The 22488-nt window shown below is 37.9% G+C and overlaps 1 protein-coding gene across 1 annotated transcript; it reads left to right on the top strand.

Annotated features, from left to right (window-relative positions):
- Window positions 1-1993: 1993 nt before the first annotated feature.
- On the top strand, window positions 1994-21422 carry lrrc38b (leucine rich repeat containing 38b). Its single transcript, XM_085457384.1, has 2 exons — window positions 1994-3515; window positions 16337-21422. The coding sequence occupies exons 1-2, from the start codon at window positions 2888-2890 to the stop codon at window positions 16582-16584; spliced, it is 876 nt and encodes a 291-aa protein (XP_085313510.1). The 5' UTR covers window positions 1994-2887; the 3' UTR covers window positions 16585-21422.
- Window positions 21423-22488: the final 1066 nt, after the last annotated feature.

Raw genomic sequence — 22488 nt, 5'->3', positions numbered from 1 at the left:
TTTTCAACCAGGTTACAGAACACTTGACCAGCTCTTAATCCTCTCCAGGATATTTAAAGGTCTGCTGAAGTTTGCCCAACCAGTCTACATGTGTTTTGTAGCTTTGACGAGCAACAGGGCAGACTCAGGACATACTGGAAAATGCTGGCTGGGGAATGCCTTGGTGTCCCCCTGGATGAGCTGGAGAAGGTGGCCAGGGGAGTGAGGTTTGGGTTTCTTTGTTTAAACTGACATGTCTGGAACTGGATAATTTGGAGAAAATGGGTGGTTGGATATTTATAAACTTCTACATTGTGGAAACAGCTAATTTATTTATAACAGACTTCTTTAGGTCAGGAATGATCTACAGATCCAAATATGGGATTTACAGTTTTTCCTTATCACTTATATCACTATATTTATTTGAATACAACAGCAGTAAAATTGACATGGAGCAGTCAACTGTATCAGTATGTTCCAGTGTAGGAAACTGTTTCTAAAGCATATAGTTAGGGCTGGACCAGGTGACCCTGAATCCTCCCTTTGTTATGCTGCAATAGATGTAGGCTGCCGGGGGATTCCCATGATGCATTGAGTTTTTCCTTTCCAGTCACCTTTCTCACTCACTATGTATTAATAGACCTCTCTGCATTGAATCATATCTGTTATTAACCTCTGTCTCTCTTCCACAGCATGTCTTTATCCTGTCTTCCTTCTCTCACCCCAACCGGTCGCAGCAGATGGCCGCCCCTCCCTGAGCCTGGTTCTGCCGGAGGTTTCTTCCTGTTAAAAGGGAGTTTTTCCTTCCCACTGTCGCCAAAGTGCTTGCTCATAGGGGGTCATATGATTGTTGGGTTTTTCTCTGTATCTATGAAGCGCCTTGAGGCGACTTTTGTTGTGATTTGGCGCTATATAAATAAAATTGAATTGAATTGAATTGAAAAGCATCAAACTGTCCGTGAGACAGAAAATATTTCATCATACTGTGAAAAACAGCAGTGCCATTAAATTCTCTCAGTGAGATGTAAAGCTGAAATGTGTTTACAGAAGACAATTTACGCTGCCTCAGCTTTTAGAGTTTTACAGCTCTTATATGCTAACTGTGCAAAAAATATCCCTTTTTGATGAGAGAGCCTTTCACCCCTGTCAACACGATGTCGCTGCAGACATTTCAGTGAATGCAAAGTTTGAGCAAAGAGTTATTATTAGATCTTCTGTGATGAAATGAGTTAGATGTTACTGTCATCTTCCTGTTATTATGGGCAGGTGTGTGCATGGCCAATTTTTGTTAAACTTGTGAACCAGTGTGTGAATCTGTTATCATCTTGGAAATAGACACTGACATTTCATGCATGACAAAGCCACTTTCTTAGACATTTCACACGACCCTCATTCTCCACAGGTCTAATTTGCCATGACCCTGCAACAACCGTGGTCTAATTACATTTACCTGTTAGAGAAAATCCCATTTGTTGAATTCAATACACGCTCAGAATTAATCCTCTTCTTTACATTATGGGTTGAGACTTGAATGCACCTCAGATACTGATGTTATAAATATGTATAAATTGAAAAGCTAAATAATTAATAAACTTTCCTTTCAAGAGGACAGGTGATCTGCAAGGGCATTTTAACACTACACCAAAACTGTGCTCATGTTCATTGTAGAAACAAAATACTACAGGAACATAAATATACATAAATAAAGACCAATGTGTTTACACTTCTATATATTTATACATCTGTCTGTCTATCGATATATCTACATGTTCATTGCTAAATTAAAAAAAAATTAACAGATTTCTAAAAGTATATAACATGATAGATATTTTTTCCTGGATATGTCTTTAAGGGCACATAAATGCCAATTAAAATAAACAGCATCACATTTTTCAAATTTTATACTTTAAGATACAACCAATCATCATTTTTAACACTATAGGAAGTGACATCACGTGTTGACAGCGTGGTTCAGGCACGCCCCCTGCAAATAACGAGAGGGGAGAGGGCATGTGATAAACTGTGGTAGATTCAGAGGCAGACGTTGGATTGGCATGGCTGTGTGCAGCTCAGCACTGCAATCTACATTCACGAGGCTTCTGCCTGGATATTTGGATTCTCTCTCACACAGCTTTGATGCAGGGCTTGACAGCGTAACACAGCATGTTGCAGGGCACTGGGAGATAGAGAAGGAATAATAAGGGGAGACAACCTTACGAACACTTGAGCAATGTTCCGTGAGCTTCTCTCTTTCTCTCATCAGACCAACGGGCTTTCCTATACAGAGACCTGGGTCCAATGGAGGGATGTAACGATGTTACTCTTTGCTTGTCATGCTTGAATCAGAGCTTTGTATTATATCCTTTTGTGTCAGAGACCTTATTGTCTTTGTCTGTCACTGCCGCCAGATCAACTGTGGGGTAGTGTGGCGGACAGAGCCTCCTCCTCAACCCCCCTCTCCCTTGTCTGTGCCCCCGACGTCTCTTCATTCCCTGCTCGCTCGTGTCTATTTACCACTCTCATTCTACCCTCCCCTCGGTGTTAGAAGCAGTCGTTCTTGCTTTCAAGCTACCTACTGCTTACTATCCTCCTGTCTTTCCTCATTCAAAGCAGGCAGGCTATTATTTTATCCAGGCAGCTCGCTACATGATCCCTTGGAAAGCAGCTTTCAACGCTGCTCTGCCATCTCCCAATTCCTGAGCCCTTCCAGAAATTCATCTCCATAACAAAAGGATGTTTCTCCAGGAGGATTGATCCCCTTCACCCCCTTCAGTCACCCCTTTCCCTCCCTTGTCCTGATCTCCTGCCCTCTGACCCTCATCCTCTTGTTCCTAACCCCAAACCACCCTCTCCTATTTGTCCTAACCCCAAGCCTCTTTCTCCCCTAACTCATTTCCCCCCCTTGACCATGTTGCCATGTGTCTGCTGGCTTCAGCTTATCCTCATCTTGCTGTCCTCTGTCTTATGGACCCGGGGGGAGAACTGCCCAGCAACCTGCTTGTGCCCAGATCCTCACACTGTGGACTGCAGTGGCCGTGGGCTAACCAGTTTACCCGATGAGATCCCCTTGGATGTGCGGAGGCTTTTGCTGGCCGACAACTGGATAAACCGTATCCCCTCTGACTTTCTGGTTCTATACAGTGACTTGGTCTATCTGGACCTCCGGAACAACTCCCTTTCCCACATAGAACAAGGGACTCTCAGCACCTCTTCCAGGCTGGTCTTCCTGGACCTTGGCAGCAACAATTTGACTGAAATCCCTAAGGGGACATTTGGGGAGTCTCGGAGTTTGATCAAACTACGACTGGGAAACAACCCATATCTGAGCAAGGTGAGTGAGGATGCTTTCCTGGGCCTCACCTCTCTGAGAGAACTTGAACTGGAGCGTAATGCGCTGTCTACCCTAAAGGTGGGGGCATTGAGTCAGTTGCCCTCCCTGCGGGTAGTGAGGCTTGAGGGCAACCCCTGGGTGTGCAATTGCAACTTTGCCAACCTGTTTGCATGGCTAACGGAGAACAGTAATAAGCTTCCAAATGGTAAGTAACAAAAAGAGCCATTTTCTCTTCATGTGTTTGACCCAAATAAACCATATCTCTTTACAACATTCAACAGTATTATGGAAAATCCATTACCACAACACTTCTCTGGTCTATTTATGTTTTCCCTGTAGGAGAGGAAACCCCCCTCCCTCTCCCTTGTTCTAATTTTGTGTCTTTTTTTCCCTCCACCCCCACAGCCTATAATGTGTGAGACCAAGTGTGTAATACGAAACAATAGCACTCATTTGAAAGTGAAAACTGCGAGGATAGTGTGTGTATAAAGTTAATCAATTGTTATAGAAAGCAACTTGAAATGCAATATTGTCTGATTTGTAAAGAGAAATTAAACAACTCACATTAAGAATCTAACTTGCTTTTCTAATGGTTTCACATTTGAATATGTAGATAAGCCTGACCTATATCCCATGTAATCATCAGCATTCATTTGTGGCTTATATTTATATTGGCTATATAATATTTAAGATAATATATATAATTCTCGCATAATATTTGCTATTTAGTTGACAATATTTCAGCCATGTAACCTTTTTCTATGCCACTGACAATCAGACTCTTCCTCCTGTTCCTGTGCTGATTGCTCTATCCATGTGAATTTTAAGGCTCATAATATACACACACTGTCTGCCACTGTGATTTAGCCTGCAGCGTTGAGTTAGATAACAGGACTGAAGTTTTGGAGGCTTTACAAGGCAATCTCCATGTGTGCATGCTTATCTGAGGAATAAAACAAGACAAAGGGGGTCACCATGTCCTTTCAGAAGTATTATACGCAGGGTAAGATCTTCTTACATCATGAAAGCAGAGCTAATGTATTCTAAAGGGAGTTGCATGGTATGTCCCAGATAAAACAGAACACATTACCATTGTTTGGCATTCTGTTTATCAGGCTATATAAAATATCTTAATCGCAATCAACATTCTCACATAAGAGACAGAAGGTTTCTCAAAAGAGAAGACTACTGCACTCGATCAAAAAGCTAAAATAAACAAATCTGACAGTACATGAACTTTAAACTGTGCTGTACATCTTCTGAGAACTTTGTTTGAATGTGGCTCACAGTGGGTGTATTTAAAAACAAAACAGCAACCAAACCTGTGAATACGCCACAAAATGTTCATGAACAGTTTATTGGGTTTAAAAATGAAGGTGTACAGTTACTGTTAGGGTGTAAAATGTTGCCCTGCATAAACAAAGAAACATGTTTTATCAAAAGCCTGAATAACAGTGTGGTTCAAGATGGGGGTTGTAAACTTGCTCTCGTCTCTTGAATAGGTTAACCGAGAGAAAGAAGATATGAGTGTTTGCAGAAAAAAACATGCGCACATCCACATGAGTGTTTTCAAATTTCCAAAGCTGGAACCTTTTTTAAGGAAGTATGACCTTAGATAGTTTGTTTTAAAAGAAACTCAATTGTGTTTCCTGCGTGTATACCTTGTTTTTAGATGTAGCTTAGTTATTGTTCAGTTTATTTCATTTCATTATATTTTTGACAACTAGATTATTTTTCAATTGCTGTTTGTTCTGGTTAAAGCCCCAAAATACTCATATGGTTTAAGAAAAGATAATGATTTGGGTTTGACATTAATATTTTGTCAGACAGTCGGGTAACACCCAACCCCCCTCACCCTGCCAGCTGATGTTCTACCTTGCCCTCTTGTGCAGACAGGATATTCAGATAGTGGATATCCTTTCCAGAATTCCTATTCTGTAATGAAATCCATGGTTAATTATTAAAAGATGTAGTCCAAATCAATGCCAGCCTGCCCTTATGCCTTATGTGTGAAATAACCCTCTCTAAAATTGTGAACTGACTGGGTAACACTCTAATTCAGCTCCCTCCCAAAGTGGCTGGCTGTTACAAACTGCTGACACCTCACAAAAGCAAACTTCTAATATACATTTAGGCCATGGTGTACCAAGCTATTGATTCTGCTTCTGTGTTCTTTTTTCATTTGCCCCAAATTTGCAAGTTTAGGCCTGTGAGGAAGCAAAGTTGATAAACTGGCAAGATTACCCAATTCCCCCAAGCAGGAGTTTGCAAATGCATTAATCACAGGCTCTATGTGTTGTCAACTCCCGGGGATAATGAATTGCATTAGCAGCGCTGGCCTTACCTAATATCACACATCACACTTTATTTCCATCGCCAGTCGACATTACCTCCATTCTAACCAATTTCTGTGGGACAAGGTGATTTGAATTTCCCTTATCAATCACTAGAGACCAATGTCTCCACCTGAATCTAATGCTTTTTTAAGGGGCTAATGGTTAATCGTTAGAGATCCCATGGCACTCTTTGCTTTTTCAATAAAAAACATTGTTTGTTTGTATGTCACGATGCCAGATGAATCAGTCAACACAGTCGATTGGACTGATTCAGAGGTCTGGACCAAGGCAAAAGCTGGCCAGACAGACATCAACAACAAAGAAAAAGCCAAAGGCCTGGCCAAGCTGCTGTCATGACTGCCAACTGGCCCCAAAACACACTCTCAAATTCAGTTCGTAATGCTTATCTCACCTCATCAGCAGCTTTTACATTCCCATCAGAAAGTGTTTGTTTTCTGGCCCCAGCAGCTTGGACAAAACGCACAGTCAAACCTAATAGTAAAGACTTTAAACTAGTCTATGCTCAGTCTTTTGTAATATTTTATAATGTCTGGAATTTACTTTCTAGTGTTAATAAGACCAAGATAAATAATATCTTGGTGAAAGGGATACTAATTATACTTTATTATAGTCTATTGGAAAACAATGCAAATTAGTACCAGTCACACAGGACAAGTAACTGAACTGAAAATATCTTTCCAAACAAGTTGCTGTCTTATTCTGTGTTTAGTATATAGAAGCGGCTTTGTGTATCGCATGATAGAACTACACAGCTACCAAAATACTGTCTGTGGATTATGTGTTGTTATGTTCATGTATGTCACTAACACCTTGAATGTGTTTTTTGAAGTGAGCAGAAGTTTATTTTACATAACTAAGTTTTCTCATACAAATATAAAGAAGTTAAGAACATATTGCAGGAGAATTTGTGGTTATAGTGAATTGGACTTACAAACACGGTTCACACATGCAGGAATCAAACTGCCAGACCTAATTAACGTAATGGCTGAGCCCTCGATCATGGAAAAATGCAATGACCTAGTCTCTGAAATGCTGTATTGGAAGTGGTTACACAATAAACAGATGGACACTCATTAGTGAATGAGCTTGACTTGGTAAGCGTTTCAATATGTATCAACTCTAACAACCATCATCAGTGTTGGCGTTTCCACTTAATGTCTCACTCATCTCAGAGAAAATCAGTTACAGAGACAGAAAGTAGAATTTAAATTCTCCATTAGTGCGCTCTTTTCACACTTGTGGGTGTTGCATCCTCATGTCTTTTTTTTAATCAAGCAGCAAATCAGGTAAGTAGCTACAAAAAATAGTTTTTAAATTTGAGAATGTTGTCTCTCTTACCAGCAAGAGCTCAATAATATTAAAAACAGAAGGGCTAAGGCTACTCCAGTGGTATCCCAATTAAACACTACATACTCATTTTAATATTCACTGTCATGTGGCTTCAGACTGAAACTGAGTGGTGTTACTGCAAAAAGGGTAGAATAGAAAAACAAGCAAACAATTATGTGCAACTCTATGCAAATAGCTTGTGATAACATCATTTGCATGACGACATAAAAAAACGCAGCTGCTACTGGAAGTGTACTAGTATCATGTGATAACGGGAGCCGTGATGAAAGTACCATCCGAGTACCAAGTCATAGTCTGCTCCAGCTACGCAGATGATAAGCCACAAAATGATGTTGAGAGAGCAGGGGAAACAAGGCATGAAACACGAAGGTGAAAAAGAAAGTCCAGCTGAAAATCAGTGTAGCTCCCTTGGTTTTGTTCCAATAAACAGAGGACCTAGAAACACTGAAGAATGTGTTTTTGTTTTCTTAGCAATTCAACAAAGACCACAGAAGCTAGACTGCTGCAGGAAAAAGCCTTTCACTAAATTTTAAATCAGAAATCCTTCTCCGGAATTAATATAGAGCACTAATAAAGTATCTCTCTTTCTGTCTGTCGCGCTAGCTCAAACTAATTTCAAACTTGTAAATAAAGAAAAATTGTAGTGCTATTTTATGTTTTCCCTAGGTATCGATGACTTCTTTGGTTAAGACCTGCATAATGTAGCAGCTGAAGAGCCCATGCTGTAAACTGGATTCCCATTTCATTTTTCACCTCTTGATTTCCCCTGTGATTTCGAGTTCACAGTACAGCGCAATTTCGTGTTTGCATAACAGTGATTACTGCAGGCCAGCATGATGAGTGCTTGGAAGGTGCATCAATTCAGGACTTTTTGGATAGAAAAAAAAAGTTGATGTGCAACATTGATAAAAACTATTATTGATTTTTTTTTTTTTTAATTAGTTAAACCAGACTTACCATTTCTTTATACAAAAACCATCAACTGTCCTGTTGAGCAGCCAGCTGATTAGTCATATATATCAACTTTTCCATTAAAAAAAAAAAGAATTAGCACCATTTAAATGTCTAGTTTTTAGCCAACAGTGAAGTTCATGAATGTTTCAGTGGAAGGATGAGTGTAAACATGATCCACTGCTGTCTCCAGTGCTCTTGGGTTAAGGATGAACAAAGGCCATGTATAATTCACAGTGACACAGTTCTACAGCACATTGGCCAGGGTAATTGGAGCTAGAGCTGCCTACAGGGCAAGACAGGCCAACTCTCATGGGCGACGGTAGACTGGATCTGAGCCTCGTCATGCAGTTGCTATCAACACTAGTCGTGACCTAAACTCTTTCACGACAAACTAGCAGTTCATGTGACAGGGTCAAAATCAAAATATTCCTTGACAACGTATCAAGTATCTCCTTTGAGACCTGTTTCCGCACTCCAAAGCACAGTCTGAAAATATGATGCCACTGGCTCACACTCGCATGTTGCTATACTACCCAGCATGATCGTTTGCTATCTTTACCGTGAAGAGAAAATATCTGTTCCATTAACAAAGACGGACAGCTTGATTTATCTTGGCCTAATTTAATGTTTATTTAAAGTTGGGATGTGAAGGAGAGAGTACTGGGAAGGGAAAGCTGAGTGTGAAAGGTGGACAGGATTACAAAGTGGGATAGCATCAGACAGAGCTCATACAGAAGCAGAAAGGGATAATCTGCCAGTGTCAGAAATAAAAGGTGAAAAGCCAAAAGCATTATCTCGCTGCGAGTGTGTAACATCGTGCATGATAGATTTTTTTTTTGTTCATCTATGTGGCCAACTGCGAGGCATAAATGACATACATGACTTGCATATTTAACTGTTTTATCGGGATGAATTATGACAATAGACACATTGCATTGTCAGTCCAATGACATAGTGGAAATATATCTGCTAGCATTTGCTTTTAAACAGTCACCTCTGGTGTTTGGGAATAAGCAATTTCAATTGTTTTTGAGATGAGATGTTTTAAACATTCCCATAGTGCAACGATGTCTCTGAGTCTACATGCAGAAGGAATCCCCTTCTGAACGAGTCACCCTCACCCCACTGTCACATACGTGCTCGTCATTTTGTGCAGCTGTGCATTCACTTCACACATTCCACACTCCAGTCCCTGCTGCTGCCTTTTTCTTGCATACATCTCACCATTTTCTCCCAGATTTCCTTCAAATTCTTTGGAGGATTAGAACTGAATCATTTTTCAGTCGCTCTGCAATTATGCCTGCCTTGTTCTATTTACATCCGCTGAATATTGGACTTGAATGGCACATTCATCCCGTTTAATACAGCAGGGAGGGGACAGTTTTGTTAATCGTTGTCGCAGCTGGAGTATTCATAGAGAGTACCTCGACACCAGTATGCTATGGCCAAATGAAAGCTAACTACTATACGTGTGCAGATGTACTGATGGGGTAATTTTGCTTTTAGCCTTTGGTGCAGAGATCAATCTGGACAAAGACTGTGGTGTTGAGGGAGGGAAGAGAAACAAGCCTCTGATATCATTCTGCCACAGCTAGGTAGATCAATCACGACTGAGACAGCAGATAGCCCGTCCTGTTGACTGGCTATAATCCTAAACATAATCCATCAACTGTCCGTGCCAGGAATGTAACATAGCTGTGTGGGCCGACATACCTGATAGTGTAAGGATCTGATTTGTGTCAGTGCACAGTAGCCTGCTCCTTACACGTGTTTTTGAACTCTGAAAATTGTACCCCGTCAGCTTACTCACTTAACAAGCTGTCATTGACTCACTGCATGGACCTAGATACTCTGTGTACTTTAAAACACCATCTTATTTTTCTGCCAGAGTAAGTGTGAAGTTACAGTTACTAGAAATCATATCTTTATTAAATGTTTTGCTGGATTCACAAAGAATTGGGCTTTAAACATTTAAGAGCATATGCTCAATCTAGGTTGATAATGTGCATCTTTGTGTTATCCCCGGGCAACAAAACACAGGGACTGCAGTCTGTATTTCCAGATACCTCATTGTTAAACATATTTACACTGGACAAGACAGGTACCAAATTCAATTACAGGTATAAGCAAAGGAAACAAAGCTTTTTCTCTCTGTCTCTCTCGCTCTCGCTCACTTATGCAGTTGGTATCTGTTAACTGTATTTGCATTGCGCTTACTTTTTTTTTTTTTACTTTAAACTAGTTGTATAAATAGAAAAGTCAAAAGAGAGCCTCATCCTTTGAGCCTCTTCCCAGAAGTGAGTTTAAGTTAGTCTGGCTCTCTTGGGGTTTCCTGGCTTCACTGAGCCTAACATTGGATGTCCTGGATAACTGCTGTCACAAAGCTTGTTCCCAGCTCCCTGTATTACTCCAGCTATAACAATGCTTATGTGACAAAAGCAGAGTTGTTTAAATAATAGATACTACTAAATAACTGTGAGAAATAACTACTGAAGCAATGAGTATTATATTAGATGAAAATGTATTCATTTATTTCAGTTCAATTAATAAATGTGATAAATGCATTAAATGTGTTTTAATTACAGGTGAGACAAATACAAGACTTGTGTTGCTCTGAGCTGTACCCACACTCTAAGAACTAAAACTGACATTTACTTAAAATTTTTGAGGCAACACTTTTACACTTAAAAATATTGAGTAGATTGGAAACCAGCCAAATCTGTTCAATATACTCGATCAATTAAATAACTAATTCTTAAACATATTAAGTTGAAATGAATAATTGTAGTTGTTAAACAAACATGAAAAAAATGAGTAAATAACATTGACGTACTTGGTCAATGTAACTGAAATATAGATGGTCAGTTAATCCAAAACTTTGTTCCATCTATATTGTAAGCTGAACGTAATCAAAATTGTACTTCATATTAAATATGGTAAATGGCCTGTATTTGTATAGCACTTTACTTAGTCCCTAAGGACTTTACACTGCATTCAGTCAACCACCCATTGGTGATGGCAAGCTACATTGTAGCCACAACTTCCCTGGGGCGCACTGACAGAGGCGAGGCTGGCAGACACTGGTGCCACCGGGCCCTCTGACCACCACCAGTAGGCAGTAGGCGACCGAGACTGTTGGTGCCGGGGCTCGAACCGGCAACCTTGCGATCACACAACGAACTGCCAACTCTTGAGCCACGATCACCCTCTAACATTCAAATATGAATGTTATTGTATTTCACTAGTAGTCTAAGTCTAAAAAACCAAACAAACTAATATGTAGTTGTGTGTTTCATAATACATGCATAAAAAATGACCACATGTTAACATTTTTCCAAATGAAAATTTAATTTTCATAAACATGGAAATAACTCGAAATGAACAAGCACTAAAAAGGCAAGAGCCTTTTACTTGAAGGATAAATGCAAACCAGGAGAGCAAACACAAAAGCTCAGAGTATTTAAAAAACAAAATGAACAAAACAATGAAAAAGGCTCACGGTACTCAATTACTCTACGTTATTGTGTTTTACTTACACTTTTTAGTTGTAAATAATATTGATTTGAATAATTAATGATTTTAGTACAAGATACTGATGAGTATAGATACCTATTTCTCAAATGTTTTGATTCAATTTTAAACAAAAATATTAAGTACATGCAAAGAAGTTATGCTGTGAACCACATACTGAATTTTTTGTCTGAGATAAATGTAAATAAATACCTTAATTTAACACAAACACATACGTTAACACTTTAGACATTTATTTCAACTTATCAAACTCAAATAATTACTAAAAGGATATTCATAGATTTTATCAGGCTCATCTAACTTATATTTATAGTGATATTTACTAAGCCTCTGAATTACTGCAGAATAGGAGGAATGTGATGGAATACATTCAAATTCTTTATCATAAAGGCTGTAGTGATGATATGCTCATACAGTACTGGGTGGCTACACCCTGAAGCTGACCCTGTTTAGTTACAATGTTTGACACTTTGGATCATTTTTAACAAAATCATGATTTTGCGCTGTTTAATAAGATTTGAAATCTCAGAGTGAAACCATAAACTCTTCACTTTGGTGAAGAATCATTTGTTTTACATTTGTGTATCATTGGAGTTTGTGGCCATTATAAGGAGTGCAGGTTTAAGGTTCTTCTGCACTGGCTTGACTTTTCATAACTAAGAGGCTATTTCCATACATACAAGTCTAGAGTCTGTTATCGTTTTATAAGAGAAGATTTGTTTGCACGTAATTTCAAAATAATGGATTATAATGGATTTAACTGCAGTCAGTTGGCTGTAGCATTGGTGAGATTTTGGCTGTAATTTTATCCCATGGGAGAACAAGCTGGGATAATGTTTTTTGCTTTTAATGTTAGCTCACAGTAAAATAGTAAAAAGTAGTACTACCAGGAAGAAGATAAGTTTGCCGTCTCTTTCTACTGATCTGTTTTCTAAATCCATTTTGATAAATGTGATAATGCTGCTACTCCTGCAGGGGCCATGTGTTCACCAGGATAATTTTAGTCTCAGATGTCATTAATCAAGCATCTGAAAGAGGCAAGACCAGACAAAAATATCTCAAAAGGCAAAGGCGAAGTCTCTAAGGTGACTGGTTATTTGCAATGCAGAAAGCACATTGTGAATATGAATGTAAATCGTTTGTTTTATGAGCAAATGGACAAGACAGGCAGTCTTTGTATGTGATAATTATGCTAGAGGTGACTTTTCATTCAGCATGACTGCTGTTAACCAGTTAATGCAAATTAATTTGCATTCTACCCATGTCTATTTTTTGGAATATACATCGATGGTGCATATTAGATAAAACAGAAAACAAGATGCTTCTTTATACAAAAACAATTAATTTCATAAACCTGTATATTAAAGGAGGAAATCACACTCTTAATGTCTATAAAGTAGGTCCAAGCAGTAGTTTTGAGTACTGTCAGAGAAAATAGAAATGTTGGAAAAAAATAACAATTAAAAAAAAAGAAAAAGAAAGAAGCCCAGCTGATTTAAACTGCACTTTGCAAATTTCAAAGTGTGAGCCATGTGGCTGGTTACGCAATGCAATGCTTAGAATAGTGGATTTTGAAAGCATTAAAAGCCAACAAAACGTTTCAGCTCATACTTGTCACGAAAGGAGATTAAACATCTCTAAATACATTGCGACCTTTATAAGGCCAACTTTGCCTCTTCAGCACATGCATGTCACGCAGACAACTTGAATGAGCAGTATTCTCACAGGCAGTGAAATATGAATTTGTTTTGATCTCTGATTCCCAGAGCATATGGCCGACATGTCGTGGACTTAATGATGCCAGGAACCAATATGCTCCTCTTGAGCTACATAAGGACTGATGGTATTGGCTTATTGAAACCTCTTGATGCTGGGATTTTGTGATGAAATTGAAATACATAAATGTCGTGGTTCTAACAGGTATAATACATTAATATGTACTGTCAGAATTACTCCCAAACATGATGACTTGGATGTGGCATTTTTATGTAAGTCTAAAAAGAGCAGAACCACCAAACCTCATTGTTTTCCAGGCTATAATGCATTCATAAATTGTTTATACATTTACACTGGAATACATTAATCATGATGTCTGTAAGAAATGTGTTTTTTAATGTTTTGTCTGACCTATTGCGGTCTAGCACAAGTGAAGAAGGTGCTTGGAAAAAGATGGATGAAAACAGAGGAAATGAAACTAGATCAAAATATGTGCATGATTATTGACATTTAGATTTCGTACTTTGTTGTTAAAAGGTTTAGTGACAAAGACCCTTGCCGGAGATGGAGATGTGGACAGAACCTTATGAAAAACCCAAATACTGTGACAGTTGCTATTTAAAATAACATTGAATCAAAATAGTGTATTTAATATGTATGAAACATAACTTTTTTCGTGTCTTGTAATTTTGGGTTATTGTTATCTTGATGACATGTTCCATAATATTTATGTCAGCTGACATGTAGGAGGTTTTTATTAGATTGGTGTCACTAAGTTTCAACAAGGTCTTAAACAGTGTAACTAACACTCTAACGAGTCAGTCAAAGGACCAGCACATATTTCCAATTATATTTACATTTGTACATTTATATTTCCAACTCGCTTTACTTTTGAAGGTTATTTGTTCCTTTACAACAAAGTTGTATACATTTAACAATTATTTAATTGATCATCACAGATGTTTTAGTTGTATTATTAACATTCCTCTAATACTTTACCACAATTTAAATGTAATAAATTAAACACCACATAAAAAATTTCATTTTGGTGCAGAATTAAGGTATTTAATTGAACAAACACACTCTCGGGCAGTACTGAAAATCTTCAGTATGCTCCATGTTGTGCTGACTGTTGAGCAAAGATCCAGAATTGATGTACTGCCAAGTGTGTGCATTTGCATGCACAGTATCAGTAGAAAGTAGCCACCCACATTCTAAAGATTTATCTCTACCCACCTATAAACTAACACTTGCATCCATATGTCTAGTTCTTCACACAATATATTGTCAGAGGTGGAAAAAGTACATACAGTCTTCATTAAGTAGATTAGGTAGATAGTAAAAGTCTCTGTTTGCTGTTACCAAATTGTAGACTTAGTGACTTTGCCTCCATACCTAAAGAGGGATATGAAAAGTGGATTCAGTGGGTGAGGCAACCATAAGACTTAAGTGGAGTCTGAATCATAATAATTGCACCAAAAATGCCGTTCCTGATTTTTCTGGATCATTCCAGCCCACTGTAATTCTTGAGTACCGCTATTAATGATGTCTAAATTATATGTTTTTACCTATTTTACTGATGCTTATTATGTGCAACAAACACAGCTGATGAGTACACCAGTAGGATAGATTTTATATATTATTGTTCCCTCCATTTACCTTGTGGAGGTACAGGAAACAATAACTCCCCTCAAATGGCTTAAGCCAAAAGTATTGGGCCTTTTTTATGAAAATTTAAGTAGAGTAGATATTTGTACTAAAATGTAGGGAATAAAAGTAACAAGTTGTCAAAAAATAAAAATAAAAACTTAAGTAGAGCACAGAACAGAACAAAATATTTGTAATACGTTACTTTTCCCACCTGTGCACATCGCCAGTATTTAGTTACATTAAATTTGTTGATGTATAACATTTGCAGTATGAAGGTCAAGAGATACAAAAAGAAAGAACATTTCTAGCACCTAATTAGAACTTGTATCAAGTTAATGTCAAATGTTAATCAAGTTCTCATTAAAATAACTTGAATACCTGACTCTGTCAGCATGAACACCTTCCGTCTTTAGTGATAGTATCAGTGGCCTGTAATCAACACATGCGTGTTAAAACTGATCCGAATGATCCAGTGCTGATGTCATTTGTAATCACGAGAGGAAAAGAAGACTCTGATAAAGGGCTTGTATCCTTGAAATCCAATAAGCCACAGTCACTGTCCTTTCCCATTTAAACAATGTCTGAACAATAAACCACGTTAAAGTGACAAAGGCACAGAGAGCAGCACTCACTGATTTATCACGGCTTCATCTTGAGATGAGTTTGGTCAAGGTGCCCCTGTCTGAGACAGTACCCTTTGCTAATGCTGTACATCAGTGGATTTTTGAAGTGCAACAGAGGTCATTATTCAACAGCGTGTGCATTCTAAGAGATCTACCTTGTGCAGCTAGCAAATTAAATTATTTTTAAAATTATTTTCATTCACCAAACCATTTGAAACTAATGCATTGATCATGAAAATGGGCTGCTTTCACAGCACTACAGCACACTAGATAAAATCAACCATGTCTCACTAATGCATATACTGTATCACTTTGCTTCACAGTATTTCAGCTGTATTCCAAGAGTGAACCTACAGTCATGGTGTGGGTGGGTGTACTGTATACACAGTGCAACTTCAACTCATAAGTGAAGACTTCTGATCGACCTTACAGTTATTAAATCAGCTCCCACACTTAGGTAGAAACCGCGTTACCCTGTTGAACTGAGATATTCCACTATCTAGAATTAAAGGGCTTCATACAAACAGGACAGCTCAAACTATGCTCTCCACTTTTCTTTGATAGTCTTTAGTTCTGAGCAGGTGTGGGCTGCATGAGCAGTAGATCAAATGCACATCACCTTTAATTTTAAACTAGTGGGGAGTTAAATTAGAGTTCTTGTGTTTGTGCAGTGCATATAGTGAACTGTATTAAGGCTACAGTACCTGGACTATGTGCTAGTTTTTTTATATGATGTAAACTGTAATGTAAGTACTGCCATAGAATGAATTTGTATAGAAATGAATGAATGTGAGGTTCAATGTGTCTTGTTCATTTGTATAATCGCATTTACTCTCCCTATGTAGGGGTCAAAGGTTTGGAGTGCTCCCTCCCTATGGATGGCAGACGTGTATCCCTTACCCAGCTCTCAAAGGACAGCTTCCGTGAGTGCCAGGCCACCCTGACTCTAACAGACCTTCTTATCATCATTTTCTCTGGCATCTCAGTGTCTGTGGTGGCCATTATGACCAGTTTCTTCCTGGCTTCAACTGTTCATTGCTTCCAGCGTTGGAGTAAAGGCACTAAGGGGGATGAAGAGGAGAGTGAGGAGTGAGAAGGACTTACTTTTAAAGAACTGCGCGGCCCTTCTTCTTCCAGCAGTGAGAGAACATAGAAGACAATGTGTGCCCCATGCCGTTTCCTTTCTGGCCAATATCCAGGACTGTTCAATGGTACAATCTTGCCCTGTTAAGGCTGAAGTTGTTTTCTTTGCACATGGACTTCTGAAATATGGTAATAAAAGACACTGGAAAGGAATGAGTCCTATTAAAGGTTAGCGTGTGTGCTGCACCACTTGCAAAATGCTATTATAGAGATCTTATTTTTGGCTGTTAGCGCTTGTGGTCATTTATGGCCACTGGCTCTTGGCTCAGTGTTATAAGTCTACACAAATATGCCAAGACCTTTATATAAAAAAGAAAAGAAATAGATAATAAAAAAAAGTGTTGCTGCAGTACTCTCGTATTAGTCTTAGTCATACCAAAAATCTTTCAAAATTTAGTCATGTAGGACATTCAATCCTGGAATCTGAAATCCTGTAAAAATGGCTTCAAAGTTAGTGTGACCCTTTGAATGATTTTCACTGGGGTTTTATCTGAGTAGGCCAGAATGCTTGATCTTGATTCCATAAAAAAGGATGTCATATTGACCAGTGACCTCGATATTTAACTGCCTATAACATGATATGCTGGCATATCCTGCCATTTTCTCGAGTCTCTGTTGGACAGCCACTCTCACTAACATTAAGACGTTGTTCACAAGCACTGAAGAAGGCAAATACTGTTGTTCTCTCTGCATGTAGAATTAGACTGTGGCAGGGATGTCAGCTCAACAAGCAGGATTTGGGTAATTATGTACTGCAGGCGGAAAAAGCTTCTAGTGGGTCTACACATTCTAGCACATATTTATTACATAATCACAAATTTATGTACAAAATAAAATGGTGTAAAGTAAAACAATCATAGAAATCAAGAGGACATACTGTAACTTCCTTAGATTGATACTTGTGAACTGTGTAGAAAGAAATTCATAAAATATCAACAGCATAATCAATCAAATGAATAAATTATGGTAAATGCAATATAAAAATAGAATCTATGTAGAATTATTGTGTTAAATGATGCACTTTAAATGGTGAACCTAATTTTGGCTAGTCCTCAATTACAGCAAATAGACTGGTACTGTGTTCATCTGCCAAAGGTTCAGATGGAGGAGAAATTGCATATAAGGACTTTTGCTTCTAGTGAGGTAAACATAGCTCCCAAATCAAAGCCAAATCACACTGTACACACATTTTACTTCAACAGGTATAATCTCCAAAGATTTACATTTTCTTCCATTCTGTCTTACTTGGTTATATATATGACAGTGTTCAACACTTACGTTAACAGGAAGGTCACGTCAAAAGAAAAAGGGAACGAGGGTGACAAGCAAGAGTTTGGCTTCTTTAGTAATAAATAATTAAACATCCAGTAATATTTTAAAGATATCTTACATCTTGCTGTACCTTTATTAGAAAGTTTGATATCTTGCATTAAAGTTGAGGCTTTGATATTTCATATCAAAATTCTTATGGCTACATTCAGACTGCAGGCAACAGTGTCCAAATCAGCAATCAGTTGAAATACAAACTTTTTAATTTCTGATTTAGACCAAAATTCTCTGGTAAATGTTAGACTATTCTTTGACTGGCTGTAGTGGTGTTTGGCTTTGCGTGTTTCTCCAGCTTTTGCAGTAGCACCCCGCTGTGTCACGCACGTTTTAACAGTCCAGTGCCTGGTAGTTAGTAAGGCATTCTTCAATTTTTGTTGTTGTTGGCAAACAGCTTCTAGGTGAACTGCCAAAACTTTCTGGCTGTAGCATTAGATAGTACAGCGAGCTGGTAGAAAAAGTAGAAAGAATGTATATGTGAAGACAAGACATATTTGTTCTAACAATTTAATGACTCTTCAAAAAAAATTTAAAATCATGACCAGCCAGAAGAGTTTTTGCAATGCAAACTCAATCGAAACAGTCATGTCGGTAAACACGCAGCTTTTATTTCACTCTTAACAACCCAGCCTTGTTGGCAGGTGATAAAACCCAACTCTATGTGCTTTTTCAGGGAGCAGATGAGGCTAAAAGAAAGTGAAATCCAAAAGGAAAAGTAAGAATTAGAATTTTTTATGATATGAAAACATTGCTGGAATATTTCATCATTGGCGGGGATAGTGTTAAGAAGCTGGCTCTCTTTTTCCTCATCCTTGTTGTCATCCTTATGAACTATTTGGCTTCCACTGTACATCAGCTTATAAAAGAAACACTATGGCCTCAGTGGCCCATGTGTTTAATTCTTTACAGCATGCTGCATGCAACATTTTTGTTTTTGTTCTTTTTCAAATGTGGGTCAGTTTAGGATGGCGAGCAGTTCGCCGTGGAATTAGAAATGTATTTACTATTTAAACTGGCTATTTAAGTAGTTTTGTGAGCGGGCACGCAAGCAACGAACACAACAACAACACAACGTCAGATATGAGCATTAAATCTGAATTGAGCGCTAAAGCTTGCAGTGTGAACGTGGCCCGGCTTCATGAACAGGATCTGTATTCAAAGCAGCAACAGTACAGCACATTCCAAATTTAATAAACTTATGCCCTGAATTTCATGGATGTCTTTTTGCTACAATATTTGCATTTTGTATATTTAAATCCTCCATTATTAAGATATGGAAAGCAGAAAGCTAGACTCTTTTTGCCACCCAAACTGAAGGTATATTGTACTGCTTCTTACATTCTTGTAAGGCATGAATAATTCAGTAAAATTGAGATATGTAGCAGAAAGAATGTCAAGCCTCTAAATGCAAACAAACAGCAGATAGAAAAAGAGCCATGAGAAAATAGTCATTGTTTCTGTGTGGTTAAAAAAAGTTAAAAAGGAATTCTAAATGCCTCTGTCCCCTTTGAAGAAGTCATAGCCCTGAATGTGCATCGTTTTTAAGCACATTTTTGCAGAAACTGACAAAAAATTAATGTGGCCTTCTTTGTTTTTTGTTATTTTTCCATTTGTGTAGGCATCAATAAAAGCACAAAGGAAACTCCTATGATCCTGGTACACACTCATGAAATTTGTGTTATCTCATACTGTTTGTTGGTACCAGCCTGTAATGTCACATGTTGTGCTGAAAATGCCACATCCTTATAAACAATGTGATTTTTACTGTATGGATGTTGTTTATTTGCTAGATTTGACACCATCTGGTACACTTTAAAGATATGATTATTATAAATGTATATAAAATGACCTCTGAATAAACTCCTTTCATAAATTGTCCGGTCATAACGGTAACTTGGTATGTCAGCAGGCCTGTCAAGCTTTGGTTTTCTATACTGAAGTGGTGTGCATGCTCTACAGGATGAGCAACAGTGCATATCTGCAGAATATAACAAAATAAACATATTTTTGTGGGTTTACAGATTCATATCTTTTCAGCATTGCACTTAGCCAAGATTGCACTATATGAGAATTTAGAGTTCTAATGGTAGCACCTCCTTCCTGCAAACGGGGAATTTGATGCTTATCAACTCCAGCCAAACTTATGTTGGCTACTGCTACATTTGCCAAATTTCTGTTCTTCTTTTTCTCTTTTTCATGGAAAAGTAAAGCAGGGTGTTTGAAAGTCGGAACAACAATTCATAGCACTAATCAAACTGCATGGTCAAAGGTTGTTTCTATAGTAAGCAAACATTTAAAGGTTTATGTAAGAACAAATAACACGTATTGTGTTTTTTTATTGTAACAAAGGTCTTTTTAATTGGTTCTGAGTAGCTTTGTACACAAAGTGCTGCTAATCTGAACATATCTTCCACACATGTCAAGTAATCAGAAGCTGAAGCCACATTTGTAAGCTAGCTATGAGAAGCATACTTTTATATTTCCGTGCAGTGAACGACCCAGTCCTTCAGAATTAAGATCACGTGTGATTTTTTGTCTTTTGCTGTCATAACTTTAAACAGCAGCATTGCAACAATGGAAAGCTTGACAGGCTTGAACTAATCAATTCTTTTTTGCACCTGAATTTCATTTCCAAAGTCTCCAGTTTCAACTTTTTGTGGCAGTTTCTATTAAATAACAACATTTGAAATTGCTCACAGCCACTGGAAAGATGTCATTAGTTGCAAGTTCACATTAAAAGAGTCTATTGGAAGGACTTTTAAAGGAACTGAGTCTGTAATTGTAGATGAGCATATTGACATATTCAAGAAAAAAATGACACCATCGGATTAGCTAAATGGGATTAAATTAGCCGAATCATTTTTCCGTTAAAAGGCAAACTACATTCCCAGCTACAGACACATACCTAAGTCAAGGAATCAGAGGGAGGCTTTTGATACATATCATTTCCAACTACTATGTAGTTACTGTACATTAACTATTTATTTATTTAGCTTAATTGTTAGTTTAAAGCATATGTTAGCATGGCAGTTTCCTCTCCCTTACTTGTTTAATTAAGTAACAATATCAGCACATTACAGCATGCACTGTTGAGTTATCTGCAGTATAAACTTCAGATTCATTTCTATTTTTCTATTCAATTTCTATTCAAAATCTGTCCCCAAAATAACATTCTGGCGTTGTGCACCCTGGAAAGCAGAGGTAGTAGTGGCTGCTCTCGTACAGTGTGTCTCGATATTGCTTAGAATACCAAAAAAAGCCATGTTATGTTTTGTCAGATAAATGTCAGTAAGGCTTAAATCTAAACTGGGTGACAGAAGAGAGTGGTGACAATGCTACTGCTGCTGAATGCATTTCCAAATGTCAAACAGATACTGTTAAAGAGATCATGTGTGTAGCTGTATTTTCATGTTTCGTTAAAAAAAACAGTAATACTGCTAATAAAATCCTTTCTTTTCTGTCTTCTGGTCTGTATTTGTAAAGACACTGTGTTGTATAAATACAGATTTAAAAAAGGATATTCATTTGCTACTAATGAAATATGTTTAATTTTCCATATACCTCTGATACAAACCAAATTGTACTGGACAAATAATAAACATTTTAAAACATTGTTTGCCTGCACTCGTAAAGAAAGCAAGGGGAAGGGTGTGTTAGTGTAAAACATCATTTACGGAAGAGGACCTCATTCAAATTCATTCGGATTTTTCTGTGTCAATCACATGCCATCTTTAGTGGAAATGTGATTCGTCACGAAGCCTGCAAAGTCTTTAAATGACCCCATAATAATTGTGACTGTCTTCCTTTCGTTTCCCTGGACCTGACAGCTTTTCTCTTGTCACAGCAGCAAATGAGGAAGGCTCATCTGTAAACACTGCACAGTGTGTTATTTCACACAGCAGTGTTATCACACTGCAGGTATGCAAATGGCTGCACTATTTTTGGAAAGGGTGTTAGAGAAATTAGAGACTTGGGAGAAAAATGAAATACCATATGCTTGCATAACAAGTATCCAGCTTGTTCAAGTACAGTATCTGTCAGTGTGAGCTTTCTGCATTTGGACAATTGTGCAATATGATGAAAGGATAAAAAAAAGTCAGGAGGATTACTCAACATGCAATGCAATTCCATACTTTTACTGCTTTTTTTGCAGCCTTTTTCCTTTTTTTCCTCTATATGCACGGCTCAAAGGAGTAACCTCTTTGGATGACAGAGGTTTGCATTTTCTTGATCCCTCATACTCATGATTCATTTTTCCATATTTTCCCCAGCATGTGCCTTTGTCATGTTCTCTTGTGAGAATCTTTTATACAGTCTAACAAGGTAATGTTTTTTTAAAGCCGTCTGAAGAGAATAATAGGATAAAAACAACCCTTGGGGCGTGTAATGTTAGCTTGACAGAAAGCAGGCGGATGCTATACTGCAGAAAAGAAAGAGCTGAGATTCATTTATTGTGACTCCAAATGGGAATTACTACACTGGATACAGAGCAGAATGCGGGAAAGACTTGTACATACTACATTCATGC

The sequence above is a fragment of the Copadichromis virginalis genome, linkage group LG5 (genome assembly GCF_057382275.1).
Source record: "Copadichromis virginalis isolate Kocher_CV1m ecotype Utaka linkage group LG5, C_Virginalis_male_GT1.1, whole genome shotgun sequence".
Taxonomy (NCBI): domain Eukaryota; kingdom Metazoa; phylum Chordata; class Actinopteri; order Cichliformes; family Cichlidae; genus Copadichromis; species Copadichromis virginalis.
This window is presented reverse-complemented; position numbering and strand designations above follow the sequence as displayed.